Genomic DNA, 16,344 nt, shown 5'->3' on the forward strand with positions numbered 1-16,344 from the left:
AAAACAGCACTCACTCCATTTTCTGCCTGTACTCACCTATGCTCTGTTAAGTAGCTGAGAGCTTTGGGGGGTGGGGAATGAGGGGTGGTGCCTTTGGCTCCATCATCAGGGCAGCTCTTTGTCCTCCTGTGACTGTGACCAATCTGTCCAGTGTTTTCTTTACTGTGACGGGAAGAGGCATAGTCCTCTGTGGAAGGATCATGTATGTCTGTATGTCTTCCCTAGCAGACATCTTGTAGCCTCCACATGGGTCTTACTCAAGGACTTGTTATAGCCGCTGAGCAAGGGGATCCAGAAGGGCAAACCTCTTCCTTTTGTTTTGGTTATTAGATTCCTACCAAATCTTTGAAGGATAAAAGACCCCACTAAGACATATTCCATTTTATTTATTTATATTTTAAGGTTTATTTATTTTGTATATGAGTACATTGTAGCTGTCTTCAGACACACCAGAAGAGGGCATCAGATCCCATTACAGATGGTTGTGAGCCACCATGTGGTTGCTGGGATTTGAACTCAGGACCTCTGGAAGAGCAGTCGGTGCTCTTAACCTCTGAGCCATCTCTCCAGCCCCTATTTATTTATATTTTAATTTATGTGTCTGGGTGTTTTCTGCATGTGTGAACCCACATGTATGCTTGGTGCCTGAGGAGGGGCTTGGATCCCAGGAAATGGAGTTACAGACAGTTGTGAGCTGCACTGTGGATATTGGGAATTAAACTCAGGCCCTCTGGAAGAGCAGCCAGTGCTATTAACCGCTGAGCCATCTCTCCAGTCTCCTAACATGGATTTTAGAGTAGACGAAGCCTCCTGGTTCTAAGTCAGAAGAGGCTGCAGAGCCTTCCCGCCCCTCTGCGCGAATCCTTCCTTATTTAAGGCTAATAGGTAAACGGAACAGGGAGACTCGGTTATATGTCAATCTTGGCCAAGCATATGCCAAATATTACTCTAGGAATACCTGCATTCTAAACGTTTTTATTGCCTCCTTGATGTCTAAATTTAATGAGGTCGTCTGTATTCTTATTTGCTTCTCTGACAAGCCAGCCAACAATGGCAATGGCTGTACTTGCTGGTTACAGACAGACCACACTCAGTGCTTTCTCACCCAATAAAGTCTCTAGCTCAGGCTGACCCCCAACTCCCTTTGTAGCTGAGGCTAGCCTTGAACTTCTGATTCTGTCTCTGCCTCCTGAGTTCTAAAGTCTCAGGCATGTACCCTGTACCTGGTTTATGTTGGTGCTGGGGGCAGAACCCAGGATTTACTGTTGCTAGGGGAACTCCGCCAGCCAAACTGTATTCCTCATCTCTTGTTTCTTTTTGATCAAGGGTGTGGAGTCTGGAGCCAGCCTGCCTGGATGGGGAAGCTGATCTGCCCCTTCCTAGCCTGTCTTTGAGCAGATCTTAACTTTTCTTTCCTTAGTGAGAGCTTGCCTAACTAGACTCATGGGATTGCTGTGCACGTACCACATAATGTGTCTGTGTTCATTCAGTTCTGTCACCAATTATGAAGTGTTGGTGACAGAATCGTAGACATCTTTCATCTCTTAAATAATTAGGTAATTAAAAAAAAACCTCATCAACTCCTTTTCTTTACTATTAAGTCGTCTTTATTTTCCAACTTGGAAGGTCTTTCTGGTCAGTAACAAATGAGGTCAAACGGCAATCGAGTCATTCTGCACTGAGTGTGTGTGTGTGTGTGTGTGTGTGTGTGTGTGTGTGTGTGTGTGATAAAATTATATGACATAGCCATACCCATTTATGTTGTCTATATATTTTTAATTTCGCATCTCATTGAAGGTCACAATTGTCACCTGCATTATGATTTCAGAGATATCAATGTGTGATGACACGTGTCTTGAGTGTGAGTTGATGGGATGGCAGCTGGGTGCTGATTGCCATTCATTATTCCATGAATTTCCATAGCAGGGTTGTTAATTAAGGAGGTCTTGGTTTATCTCCATTAACCACAGTTAAGCACAGTTTAGAAGTATGTCATTCTGTACAGTCTTGAAAATGGTCCAGTGGGTGGGCTTTCAGCTTTGAGTGAGTGAATTTATTAAGTAAATAGCAAGTAAGAGTAAAATAATGAAGGGAGATGGATGGACAGACAAATTGGCAGATGGAAAATAGATGATAGCTAGCTAGCTAGCTAGCTATATAGATAGATAGATAGATAGATAGATAGATAGATAGATAGATAGATAGATATACATCATCAATAGATGATAGATAGATAGATAGATAGATAGATAGATAGATAGATAGATAGATAGACAGACAGACATCATCAAGTACTCAGAACATCCAGCAGAAATCAGTTGGGGAAGCCCCATTAAAGTAATCGGCTGCAGTTTTTGTTTGAGACTCCCAGGCAGGGCGGACATCTCCTGGCTGAAGCATCCAAGTAAAAGAACAAATAGAAACAGACAGCGATAGTATCACTGAATCAGGGGCGCACGACATGCACGGAAAAACATAACAGGAACATGAGGTAGACAGCTGGAGTTCCCAATTGAGCTTCCTCCCCATACCTAAAGTATCTGGGGTCTCTTCCCCATGAAAGACACTTTTACATATCAATAGTGACCTCTGTTGGAAGTAATTTCTCTGCTGGCTATCCTCAATGGCACAGTGTGTTTACTCCTGGGCTCTCTGGCTGTTCTCCTCTCCCTTGTCACGCTTTATATCACCAACCCACCCTTGGACACAGGGTCCTAGAGGACACTTGACATAAACATGCTTGTGTCAGAAGTCAGGGTAGGGGATCCAGAGAAGCTTCTGGGCTCAAATAACACATGACAACCTACAGGGCTTGGGGATCCAAGCCATCCGAGCTAGCTCCCTGTTATATATCCCAATTATAGAAATGGCTCCCTGGGAAGAAATCTCACAGTTTTATATCTTTTTCTATTTAAAACTATGTATTGGTAAGTACATTTAGTTTTAATTATCTCTTTGTAAAAATGAAGATATTTTTAATTCAGTGATTAAGTTGAACAATTTCAAGTGGATCCCAGTAGTTGGGAAAATATAGCAGGAAAATCTCATGAATCCAAAAGATAGAGGAGACCGGCCTGAAAAAACGGCAGGAGACAGTACCTCAAAAACAAGGAAAACAACAGAAATCCAACAGTGGGGGTAGAGGAGGGAGTGTGGCTTTTTAAAAATTATTTTCTTTCCTCCATGGAAACAAGATGTTTAATTTGTTTTCTTTGTTCACGGATAGATTCCCAACATCTAAAAGTGCCTGGCACATTGTAAACAGCCAACTAGAAAATAGCTGAACCAAAAAGGGATCGGGCGATCTAATAACATTTCCCTTACTTGGATGCATTAAGATGTGTAGAACTGGGTTGGGGACCTAGTCCAGTGAGCAAGACCTGAGTTCAAATCCCCTAGCATCTGTGAGAAAAGCTGGCAGAGTCTGTGCAAGCCGTCACTTTACATCAGCCGTGTAGGCCAGAGGTAGAAGGACTGCTGGGGTTAGCTGTCTGCCAGTCTAGCTCCAGCAGCAGTTAGAGATGCTGTCTCAAGGGAATAGGCAGAGGGTGATAAAGGAAGACACCCAGACACCTGGCTTCCTCACATGTACAGGCCACAGGGACACACACCCTCACACAAATGTGTGTATGTGCTATGCACATACATCATACACCTTCCAGACCGGTGCACATACACACGCACACAATTTTCTATAATTGAAAACAATTTCAAACACACGTATGCAAAGCGAGACTTTTAGGGAAGCTGAGGGGAGGGCTCACTAGGCAAAAGTGTTGGCAAAGTTTGATGACCTGAGTTTGATTCCTGGAACCCACATAAAAAACAGAGCAGACAGGCAGGGATGGCACACACCTTTAATCCCAGCACTCGGGAGACAGAGGCAGGAGGATCTCTGTGAGTTCAAGGCCACAGAGCTAATTCCAGGACAGCCAGAGCTACATAAAGGAACCATGTCTTGAAAGAAAACAAAAATCAAGCAAACCTCAGCTGGATGCAGATATGAAAGACAGCATAGCAGAAACCACAAGTGAGACCCACGGGAGAGGGAGAACCAGCTCCAGAGAGCTGTCCTCTGGCCTCCACGCCAGTGCTGGACCCATCCCACTCCACAGAAAATAATTTTAAAAAATTTTTTTTAGTTATACAGAAAAACTTTAAATCCAGCAATACTTCCTCTTAAAGAAGCCTTCCTGGATCCCCAAATAATACTTTTTTTCTCTAAACCTCACCTATATGGGGTCATTTTTTTTCTCCTCAGAATGTGAATGGGTAAAAATAAATGAGATGAGGAGACTTTGAAAATAGAACCCTTGGTAAAATGTTGGTTCTTCTCCTTTCTCCTAAGCTTCAAAGTCCCTCTGTCTGATATTTCTTTGTTTGTTTGCTTGTTTATTGGTTTTTCGAGACAGGGTTTCTCTGTGTAGCCCTGGCTGTCCTAGAACTCACTCTGTAGACCAGGCTGGCCTCAAATTCAGAGATCCTGCTTCTGCTGGGATTAAAGGCTCGAGCCAGCACTGGCCAGTCTTCCTCTGTTTGTTCAATGGAGAAGCAAACATGTGTCATCCACCCCAGCGGTACAAATTCCCAGGAAACCAGCACATCTCCTATCAGGAGGATGCTAATTGCCATGCAAGGTTGTGCCCTGCACGGTTGGTTCTACTCTCTGTCTATCTGGTCTTTGCTCTCTCTGTTGCTAGTCTAAAAGGAATGTGCTTTAGTTTATAATGATTCTTTTCGCAGCACCTTGATAATGAGCCTCATTACTGTTCCTGGAGAGGAGTGAGACCTGAGCTAATTGAATAACAGCCTTTTCCTTTGTGGTGTTTACAAAGTGTGTATGCTCACTTCCCCGCCCAGCTCACTGCAGCCTCTGTCCCATCTGCTTACTGACTTTGAAAAACATGTTTCTATCAAGATGGACCTTAACCAGGTTGAAATTCAGACATATATAGGGTCTGTCTTAATCTCTGTCAACCCTTTCAAGCAAATGCCATATTTTGGAGAAAAAGAGATTGAAATGTACCAAGGAGCGGTAAGTTAAGTCCTCAGTAAGTTCCTATAGTGTTTAGGGGTTTTATCATTTATAAATAGTTTCTCTTGAAGTTAGCAATGCATTTGTATTTTCTTATCAATTATTTATTGTGGAAGGTCAAGTAAGTGACATTGTTTTTCTTTTAACAATGATACGGATCATAAGCATGTAGCCCAAAGACTATCTGATGCATGGGTTCATTTACATATAGAATTAGTTAAGTGGGCTGTTGAACCCAGGTTTTGGGGTAGTCTTCTGCTTCAAAGTTGTAATTGGTAAACAGAATCCCGGTGGGAGCTATGGATGCATAGAAGCATGAAGGCCTGAGGCCATGTCCCTGAACCCTGGTCAGAAGGCAGTACATAGCAGTGCACACTTGTAATCTCAGCACTGAGAAGGTGCAGACTGGAGGGCCCCCGGGGCCGGCTGGCCAGGCTGGCCTGCTGATGAGCTCCAGGCCAGTGAGAGACCCCGTCTCAAAAGAGTTGAACTCCATTCCTGAGGGTAACCCCCAAAGTTGTCCCCTGTCCTCCACATGGAAATAGGCATAAACATACATATTTGCATTCACACATGCATATTCGTGTGCAAACACATATGCACACACACTTAAAAAGACAATCACAGGTAAAACTAAATAAGATGCTGGGAGCTTTGAGAATTAGACCCCTCCGTAAGCCTTGGCCATGGCTTGAAAATGAACCTCTCGTTACTTGATTTACTAATATGAGTGATCTCTGTTCCATCCCACTCCACAGTCATTTTATCTGTGGATTAAAAATCCAGCAATCCTTTCTCAGGTGTCTTATTCCGAACCATCACACTCCCTGGCCCTAGACCTCTTCATCTTCTTCCTTCCCTTCCTCACAGCAGAAGCACAGGGCCTTTATTAATCCCAGCCCCTGAAAGCCAAACAAAAGCTCACACAAATCCATCAGTTGAAGTGGAAGGCAACTTACCCACAGCAAGTGCACTCCCCATTGTTGCCAGATGAATGCTGCTGGTAGCCGGAGCCCAAGGAGGCTGCCACGGGAGAGGTCTTTGATAATGCTGCTTTTATCGGGAGCCAGCACAAGGGCCCACTGTCAGCACAGTTCCGGGCCCTGTCCTGGTACCCAAGTCCACGATCCTGGGGCAGCTGGCATACTGGACTGACAATCTCAGTAACAGTAAGGCTCCACCACGAAGGGCTGAGACACACGCGGGCACACACACACACACACACACACACACACACACACACACACACACACACACATCTGTCTGTGTTTTTAGTTCTCTGAAGAGCCACTGTGTGCCAACACTCTATATGTTGTTTTATCTTTTCAAGATAAAACCATTTTTTTAAAATGCCATTAAAAAAAAGTCTTCATTTTCAGCTGGACAGTGGTGGCACACACTTTTAATCCCAGCACTCGGGAGGCAGAGGCATGTGGATCTCAAGTGTGTTTGAGACTAGCCTGGTCTACAGTGTTAGTTCCAGGACAGCTAGGGCTGTATAGGAGAGTGCACTGTAGCTGTCTTCAGACACACCAGAGGAGGGCATCGGATCTCACTATAGATGGTTGTGAGCCACCATGTGGTTGCTGCGAATTGAGCTCAGGACCTCTGGAAGAGCAGTCAGTGCTCTTAACCTCTGAGCCATCTCTCCAGACCCAAAATCTTTATTTTCATTGCTCATGGTATACAATTGGTTTTTACTGAGTATTACATACTGTGTGTGCTTGCAATAATAGGGTCCATATGAATTCTGTATCATATTATCCCTTTACCGAGGAGGAAACTGTCGTCCAGGGAGCAGTACCAGAATCTACTGAGCTAGGAGTTAAGCTTGGCTCTTAATGACTTGGTGGGGAGGGGGGATCTTGATTGAGAGAGAGGGGACTCAAAGGGGATGGCTACTCAATAATTCCTAGACATCTAGCTCAGAGGCTTGGTGAAAGGGTTGATGGGAAACCTGGCTGAATGTACAGGACTCCTGAGCTGGATCTGAAGTTCTGTTGCCTATTATGTACAGAGTTCTAATTCCACCCTAACCCTGAATATACCAGGCACGAGACTCATGAGACCCTGTCTGGGGGATAGAAAGTATAAGTGACCCTCAAGGGCCAAGGGTACGGCTTTCATTAAGCAGTTTTGGAGCCTTAGTAGGGAAAGGCATGTGTCCTAGTTAGGGCTACAATTGCTATGATAAACATCATGACCAAAAGTAAGTTGGAGAGGAAAAGGCTTACTTGGTTCACACTTCCACAGTGTAGTCCATCACTGGAGGAAGTCAGGACAGGAACTCAAGCAGGGCTGGAACCTGGAGGCAGGAGCAGATGCCCAGGCCATAGAGGGGTGCTGCTTGCTGGCTTGCTCCCCATGGCTTGCTGAGTATGCTCTCTTATAGAACCCAGGAACCACCAGCCAATGGATGACCCCACTCACGATGAGCTGGGCCCTCCCCAATCAATCAGTCATAAGGAAAATGCTCTGCAGACTTGCCCATGACTCAGTCTCATGGAGGCAGTCTCTCAGTTGGAGTTCCTTCCTCTCGGATGACTCTAGTCCATGTCAAGCTGACACGGAACTGGCCAGCACAGTTTGTCTCCCCATTTCTCTCCACCACTCAGCATTCTCGTCGCTCCACTTGCTTCTAACCTCCACCTCCCTTTCTTCCTTACAATGTTCTACTTGCCCATTATCAAAGAGGCATTAAACATAGCCTGGCCCAGGGATCCCTGTAGAAGAAAGCCATCTAAGACCATGCCCTGAGGTCCCAGCAGGCTTGCCCCTGTCACCATGAAGGCATTCATTCCCTGTCAGTTCTGCATTCCCTCCCACTCTTGCTAGATAGTTCCCTATGGGCAGGGGACTAACCACAGTGGGGGATACTGGGTCTAGGACTCCTAAGTACTTTGCTTATATGCAGTGTCTCACTTTCTGCTGAATTCCCTTTCACCATTGAGGTCTGATCTTTACAGACCTCAGCAGTAACTCGCAGTTTCTAAGCCTTTGTTTCAGTCCATCCCAATGTAAGACAGTTCAAAAGTGGTGTAAGTAAGTTATTTCTTATGCTTTTTTGTGTGGTTTTATCTTTTAAAATTACAATCCTGCCCATCTTTTCACTCACCCTGTGGGATGCACAGAGACAGGGCAGTGTGTCACCCGGTACTCAGTTTAACAGCCTCCAAATCCAGCAAAGCCTTATTTCCTCCACTCCCGCACCACATGAGGCATTTTTATTTGTGTACAATGGTGTGCATGTGGATGGCAGAGAGCCACTTCTCTCCGTGTGAGTCCCAAGGATCAAACTCTAGTCAACCAGTTGAGTGGCAGGTGGCAAGTGCCTTTACTCAACGAGCTACTTCACCAGCCTGGGTGCCTAACGGCTGAATAAATGGGCCAGAGTCAGCTGACAGAGTGATTCTCTTAGACATGGGCCATGATTTGATCAATGGACTTTTTTTTAATATGTATGAACGTCTGCCTGTGTGTATGTCTGGGCACCACCCTTGCGCATACAGTACCTGAAGAGGCCAAAGGAGGGCACCAGATACCCTGGGAGTGGAGTTACAGATGGTTATGAGCCACTATGTGGGTGCTGGGAATTGAACCTGGGTCCTACAGAAGAGAATTCTGTGTTTTTAACTACTGAGCCATTGAGCGAGCCATAGAGTGTCCCTAATTTTAAATATGTAAGTGGTTAAAGACCCTTTCCCCCCAATCCAGGAGACTTTCTTTGTAGTTCGTCAGTTCCAGCCCTCCCCTTTTAGAAAAGAAACAAACCAGCCAAACCAGTTTTATCTCTGAGAGGAACCACCACGCCTCTTGCCCTCTTCTTGTAGAAAACTTAAACATTTTCCTCCTCTCCTATAGATATAACCCTCAGTCCCCAGTGAGAGCTGAGGATGGAGACTTGCCTTTTCCAGAAGAATAATCCTGTGGGCATTTAGAGTTCTGATCAAAGTGAGACCCAGGGTCCTAGCAGGCCCTTTTCAGACAAGTAGCAGAAAGCCTGTCAGTTGCCAAATGTCTCCAGAATTTGAAAGCAGGATGTCCGTGCAGAGGCATGCCTGGGTGGAAGGGTGGTGCACCCAGGCCGTGTCTGAAGGCTGACTCACAGACAGGCCTGCAGAGAAGTCCCTCCAACCTCCACCTTCGCTTCTCCAGGGTGTATCAGGACACAACCAAGAACGTTTTTATTAATCATTAAATCATGAAACCTTTGCCTGTAAATGCTCTCTCTATATATACACTGGCACACATCATCGGTCATTCCACACAAAGAAACTCACTGTGGTTTTGGTTTCTGTTTTTGCTTTTCTAGGCCCAGTATGAGAACCCACCTCATATCTATGCCCTTGCAGACAGTATGTACAGAAACATGATCATCGACAGAGAGAACCAGTGTGTCATCATCAGGTAGGAGAAGAACCCAGGTCAGCAAGCCTCCTGCCCCAGCTGTCAGAGCAGTCCTGATATTTGAGGCCACTCAGCATGTCTGAGGAACCAGCAGGCACTGCTTGGTTTACTTTATAATTGCCCCTTGTTTAATGTCAGAGCATAAACACTTTCGGGGGAGGAGCCCATCAGGCCCCACCCTTCCTTGAGTCAGTTAATGGTTGTTGGGGGAGGGGAGGCATTTTCTTCAATGGCGTAGCCTCTGATAAGTTGCCCATGTTCCTGCAAATCTACAATAGTAGTGGAACTCACCCAATCACTGAAAATATAGAAATGAATAAATAAATGACATGAAACTAGAAGGGGAGCTAATTGGGGACAGGAGTGACGTCAGAAGGGAGAGGATGTGCTGGCTACTTTGTATCCATTTGACAGACTTCATGGGGGTTCTAGAGATGGAATGCAGACCCTTCATGCTTGTACCTTACTGACTGAGCTCTCTTCCCTGCTCAAGATAATTCTTATCACACCTTAAAAAGAAATTCTTTCTGGTTTGGGAACCTGTGCTTAGCTTGTCCAAGACTCAAGGTTTGGATCCCAGAATTGCTGCACAAATAAAAAAGAAGGCTTGTATTGTCTGATCTGCTCCATATCCTAATGCTGGAACTGAGTTACACATTCTTTGTTGCAGCTGGTTTGTTAGCATTTAGAATCCAAACAAAGCCCACATATCGCTCCTGGTTGCTGTGTCTCTCAAGTCTCCTAGTCACTAAGTGATCTCCTTCCTTCTCTGTTTTTCTTGGCATTCATTTATTAAAGAGGAGGGTTGTAGGCCCTTCCAGGCGCTGGCTGACTGTGTCCTGTGATGATGCCGACACCTCCCACCATGCTTTCTATTTCCTGTCGTCATAGTTACTTGTCTCCTTGCTGTACAAAGTACCTGACAATAGCGATTTATGGGTTGACGTTTGGAAGGTCATTTACAACCGTAAGCATCATAGTCGCACGTCGATTTTTATCTTAAGGTTTATTTTGGCTCAGTTTTAGGGTACAGTAAGGACATGAGGTGGCTGGTCACATTACATCTGCACTAGGGCACGAGGGAGATGGATGCTGGTATTCAGCTAGCGTTCTCTTTTCTGGTCAGTCCAAGACCCCACCCAGTCCATGGGACGGAAAACCCCCATTCAGGGTGCATCTTCCTGCCTTAATTAATCCAATCTAGAAACTTCTTCACGAGCATGGCCAGAGTGTTTCCTAGGTGATTCTAGGTCCTGCCAAGTTGACAGTTGATGTATAAATTGATAGTTTGTCTCAAAGCATGGCTGGATGCAAAATCTTTTTTTTAACAAAAACATGTTATGCAATGACCATCTTCCTGTTGGCCTCTCTCTGTGTGAAGTTCAGAGTGTCGCGCAAGCCGTCCATTCTCACTTCTCATCCTCACGACCATTCCTTAAAGTCATTTCCTCGTTGTTATTTCTTTTACATGGGAATGTTGGACATTTTATTTATTTCATCTTAAAATTTAATCTTCATGGGAAAACTGGATAAAATGCCTACTCGTTGTCGTTTCTTCTCACTTTTTCAAAGTAATGAGTTGTTGCCCTGGCAACCTCTGAAGGTAGCATGTATTTATTTTCAGTATCACCTCTAACTAGTGGATTTTAACTAGCCTACCTGTTTACATTGCAATCGTTTCTTTAGTGTCAGATAATCTCCCTTCTGCCAGGGAGGGTTCCTTGTCCAGGCCTCCGTGTCCTTGACACATCTCAAGTCCTCTTGGGTCATTTTCTTGTTGCAAACGGTCCAAGCTCATTTTGTTTATGTCATCCTGAGACCTGGAACTGGCCCTTTCTCCAAGGGGTCTTTGTTCAATGGATTAGGATATGCAATTTAGACACCACCGACCCGGACACCAGCTGTCAATGTTTCTATTCTCTGACGTGGACAAAGCTAAGGAATGTGAATTTAAAAAAATGAGGCATGAGTTCATTCTGTCACCTCTAGCTTGTTTTTAAGGTTATAGAGGGCTATTTGTGTTCATTTATCATTATTATTATTATTATGACTATTCTGTATGTATGAGTATTTTGTTTGAAATCTATATTTGTACACCATATGTGCAGATTGTATGTGTTTTAAGAGATCTTTGATTTGATTTTTATGTCTATAACTTGTCTCTCTGCTACTAAAAAATATTGGTCCCTAATGACATAAGTATAATTATTTGCCGTATGCTGTATGCATTATATATGTAGATATATATGTATGTAGATATATATGTATTTAAAATAATACCAACATTATTGTAACACCAACAATAATAGTGCCAATTGGTAGCAATACCGAATTCATTTTAAAATTGATTTTTGTACTTTTGGTCTGTATATCCAATATTTACAGCCAAAAATATTAGACTTTAAAGATTCACTCATTTTTATTTTTTATGGGTATGAGTATTTTACCTGCATGTATGTCTATGTGCCATCTGTATGTCTGGTCACCATGGAGGCCAGAGGATGGTATTGGATTGTGGGTACTGAGGATAGAAGCCAGGTTCTCTGCAGGAGCAGCAAGCCCTATTAACTGCTGAGCCATCTTCCCAGCCCCCAAATACTGGATTTTAAAAGCCAGCTAATTTAATATTTTTTATTCCCTTCCTGTGTCAAGACGGCCTACCATTAGAGGTCTTTACACTCTTAATTTTAATGGTTTAAGACTGTAAATGTTACACTCATCGTTGACTAATTTTGTTTCTTTGAGGAGGAGTCTCTCTGTGTGGCTTACACTGGGTCTAGCCTCCAGAGTATTCCTGCCTGGGCTCAGAAGTGCTAGGATTACAGCTGCAATGCCTGACTTAAGGTCCGGGAAATTGGTTTTCTCTTACTGCCCTCTAAAACATTTACATGGTAGCAAAATAAAAACATTAAGCAAGATAAGAAAAGACTTTTGAGGTAAGCTCAGGTCCCTGGGAGCCTCAGGATGAAGAGAGATTGAAAGACATTTTACCTCCATGTGTCTGGAGGAAAAAGAAAGTCTTTGTATCAGTGTCTCTGGGACCATTATTCCCAACTGGGGAACTAGCAATTCTCCTTCATTCTCCAGGGTCTCTAAGTCTGTGTTCAGTCTCTCAGTGGTTGCCAACTTGTTCTTTCCTGGTGGTTTATGCAAATTGAGGGAGGGTGGCTGTATTTGTTATGAGTTCTGAATTTATTTTTATCTTGTCACAGTTCCCCTATGACCAGCTTTTATTTTCCCCCCATGACATTGACTTTCTGGTTCATTTTGCTCCTGCTGGCTGCTGGCCTTACATGTGCTGTGCATGCGGTCTCCCTGTGGGCTGACTCCAGAGCCCCACGCCATAGGTTCTTTGGACAGGGACCACACGAGTTCTCCTGGGGCCATCTTCTAGATTTGTCTGACTGATTCCTCACGTTCTTGCTCTGCTTGTTCCTTCAACTGTCTGCTAGAAGTGGAAGGTTAGATATGAATGGTAGGTGAGATGCAGTTAAACCCTTTTAGGGGGATGCCTAGGGATGCTTCTGCTTGATAACAGGAAATGCTTTTGCGTGACATCAATCTGACGTCACTGGAGAGGCAGGATTGGGAACGTTCCTTTATTGCATTTAATGAGAGAATTCAGTATGAGTTTTCTGGTAGATCCTGGTGTTTTTTCTCCTTTCTTAGTCTGCTCCTCTCCTGGGTCTTTCCTGGGAAGGAAGAGATTGGGTTTGTTATTCAAGAGCTTGAGTTTGCCCCAGCTCAGGCCTCCTCCACCCTCAGATCCCCCGACATCTTGATTCCCATGCCCTGGAAACTCTGACCACTTCCAAGATCCATCTTTGAGGCCATTTAGATGAGGTACACTTTGCTTTAGGAGCTAGTAAAACAAAGAGGCAAAATTTAGGTTAAGGATCCTGTCTCCCAACAGGGTGGACTTGTCTTCTGTCTGGCTATAGTCAGTTCTCTCTGTCAGGCTCAAACATTCATGAGAACTGTTCTTGGCGCCTATGTGTACAGTTTTATTGTATTTATTGCAGAATACAAAGCTGAATGAAAGAGTCAAGATGGGGTGGATGTAAGGCTTGTGGTCATGGAACGTGTACTCTTCAAGGCATGGATGGCGTGATCCCCTCCACAGTGGGTGTGCGACAGACAGCTACCTATGGACAGTCAGCGGTATCTGCTTAAGTCTCTAAGGTCTAGAGTTTTTATCCAAGCTCCATCCCATATGCCTACAAGGCTGACCTCTGATTTCAGGATCCTCCTTGAAGGTTCGGTCCGTGTCCTTAACCTCTACTTTCTCTGAAGGTTAGAGGTTCTATTCTGTGCTGCCAAGTGTCTGTCAGAAAATCACATCAGGCAGTTGGTGCCCTCATCCCCCAGGCAGTCAAAGAGGAAGGATGTTGGCAGGGCCTTGACTTCATTCCCCAATTACAGAGGCCAAATGCCAGACCTCTCGTGAGTTTATTCTTCAGTGTGCAGGTTCCTTTGCTTGGGGACAGCTCCCAAGGGTACTCACCAGCTCCTGTAACCTCAACGACTCACCGGGCTCCTCTCTAGGCCTCAGTTAGTAAATTGATAGAGCCAGATTTCCTGACTTTGAAACTCTTTATTCTAAGTCATGCATGATTGGCTAGTAGCCAATTGACCAAGCCCCCCAGCCTGGGTCTTGATTTCCTGTAGAAAACGAAGGTGCACCTGGACCATTCTGTAATCTCTTTATCCCTGGGTTTGTGTGGAGGCCAGCACTCTGTTATCCATATATATGTAGATATATATATATATATATATATATATATATATATATATATCCTTATGATCTGTTAATACATTATAACCCCATAGCTTTTGTACAGTAGTATAAAATTGGTTATTGGGTGGTGGATCCCTCTGTAGATGATGGGCTGGGGAGCTCTCAGTTAATGTCCTGAAGGTGTCTGCACAGGGTTGTGAAGTCACAAAAGATCATTCACAAAGATGACACCCTTTATTTGTGGAAAGAAGGTGAGATCTTTAGGGATCCAGAAATTGAGTGCTGGGACGAGGGCTGAACTGAGTTAAGGTGGCAGGCATGACTTTTAACAAGCCTGAGAAGGAGCACAGGAACTGACAAAGTAGTGTGGGCTCCAGGCAACACAGGAAGGTTCCACACAACACAGTCATGAGCAACGGAAGGCTTAGGAGTCCCCCTCAAGCCTGGTCACCAAGCAGCCCATGTCTACTCAGTTCGTACATCTTCCGTTCTCCAAAATCCATGTCTGGATTTGTGTGTTAGAACCATATCTGGGATATTTTCGGATGTCAGAGACAGTTATGCAAATCTTTTTGATCAGCTCTTTGTAGTATGCTTTAAAAAGGGAAGAGGAACCAGGAAGTTTCTAACAGCATTCCCTGTCATCTCTGTGTCACCCAGACTAGCTTTTGGCAGTGTGTCCACGTATGGTTCTGAAGTTTGCCCCCAGCCTCTGTGGAGACGTGTTAGACCTTGGAGAACATTTCTGTGGCACATTAACACCAACCATGAGTTCCTGTCCCTTTGGGCCTCATGAGCCCACGTGACCTTAACATATTTAAGAACTCAGATATCTGTTCGAGAGCATATATCACATTTGTTATAGTTTCACTTTCCAAAAATATCCCTAAGTATTTGTTTTCTGAAGCCTTAGGGTGTCTGACTTTAATGAATCCAATAACAGTTGGCCAAGTTTCCTTATGTGTGTCCTGATTTGTCTGTCCATTTGTTTGTTTGACATACGGTCTCATGCAGCCCAGCCTGGCTTTGAACCTTCTATGAAGCTGAGGATGACTTTGAACTCCTGAAGCTTCTGTCTCCAGCTCCTGAACACTTAGATTATAGGCATGTTCTATCATCGTGCTTGTTTTACGTGGTGCTGGCATCAAACCCAGGGCATTCTGGGAAAGCTTTCTATTACCTGAGTTACATTCCTAGCGCCCCCATTTTAAATTTACTTGTTTTGTGGACATGTCAGCGAGGGAGGGGTGCATGCATGCACTTGGTGCACAGAAGACAACTTTCAGGAATTAGTTCTCTCTTTCCACCATATGGGTCCCGGGGATCAACTCCAGTCTTCAGGATTGGCAGCAGATGTGCGCTAACCCGACTAAGTCACATCACCAACCCTGCTTCTCTCTGCCTTTAAAAGTAATTAGTACAGCTGGGGCAGACATGCTCACACACGCCTTGAATCCCAGCCCTCCAGAGGCAGAGGAAGGCAGATCTTTGTGAATTTGAGGCTAGCCTGGTCTGCGTAGCTAGTTCCGGGTCAACGGTTGCTCTACCCCAGACCAGTCTTTCTTTGCTGTGTTGGTTTAATTGGTAAATAACTGTTGCAGCCCAGGGTGTCTTGAAAAGCTCTCTGGGATGACCTGGGAATGGACCCTTTTGTTCTGTGTCAGGTGCACAACTTAGGTAAGCCTTAGTTGCTGCATTTAAAAATCAGAGCCTGCTGGGACTGAGAAAGAAGGCTCAGCAGTTAAAGAGCCGCTCTTGCAGAGGACCCAGGTTTGATTCCTAGAACCCATATAACCGCTCACCATCTGTAATTCTAGTTCCGGAAGATCTAACAATTTCTTCTGGCCTAAAAGAGCACCAGGCATATATGTGTTGCATAAATGCAGGCAAATGCTCATATACATAAAATAAAAACAAAATTTTTTAAAGCAGGGAGTAATACGTTAGAAGAACATAAGAAAGGTTAATGAGGAATTAAATCTCTCTAAGCTATTAAAAAATGATATGAACTATCTTTTAGTAACATCAAAGGGAATTTTATATACAGCAAGGAGCCAACTGAAGACTTAAACTTTATCTTCAGACTAAACATCAAGCTCAATGAAACCAGAAATTTCCACTTCGCCCTTCCTGTTTATTGGGCTAATCAAGGTGAGCCTTGCCA

General features: G+C 44.3%; 1 protein-coding gene across 2 annotated transcripts in view; it reads left to right on the forward strand.

Annotated features, from left to right (window-relative positions):
* Positions 1–16,344, forward strand: part of Myo1e (myosin IE) — a 192,221-nt gene that overhangs the window by 86,015 nt on the left and 89,862 nt on the right. Inside the window, exons 3-4 of one of the 2 annotated variants that reach the window (NM_173101.2) lie at positions 4,946–5,035; positions 9,348–9,442. In NM_173101.2, the coding sequence (NP_775124.1) occupies positions 4,946–5,035; positions 9,348–9,442 (185 nt within the window). The remainder of the gene's footprint in view (positions 1–4,945; positions 5,036–9,347; positions 9,443–16,344) is intronic. The other variant, XM_039080888.2, reaches the window with a different exon arrangement.

The sequence above is a fragment of the Rattus norvegicus genome, chromosome 8 (assembly GCF_036323735.1).
Source record: "Rattus norvegicus strain BN/NHsdMcwi chromosome 8, GRCr8, whole genome shotgun sequence".
NCBI classification, from domain to species: Eukaryota; Metazoa; Chordata; class Mammalia; order Rodentia; family Muridae; genus Rattus; species Rattus norvegicus.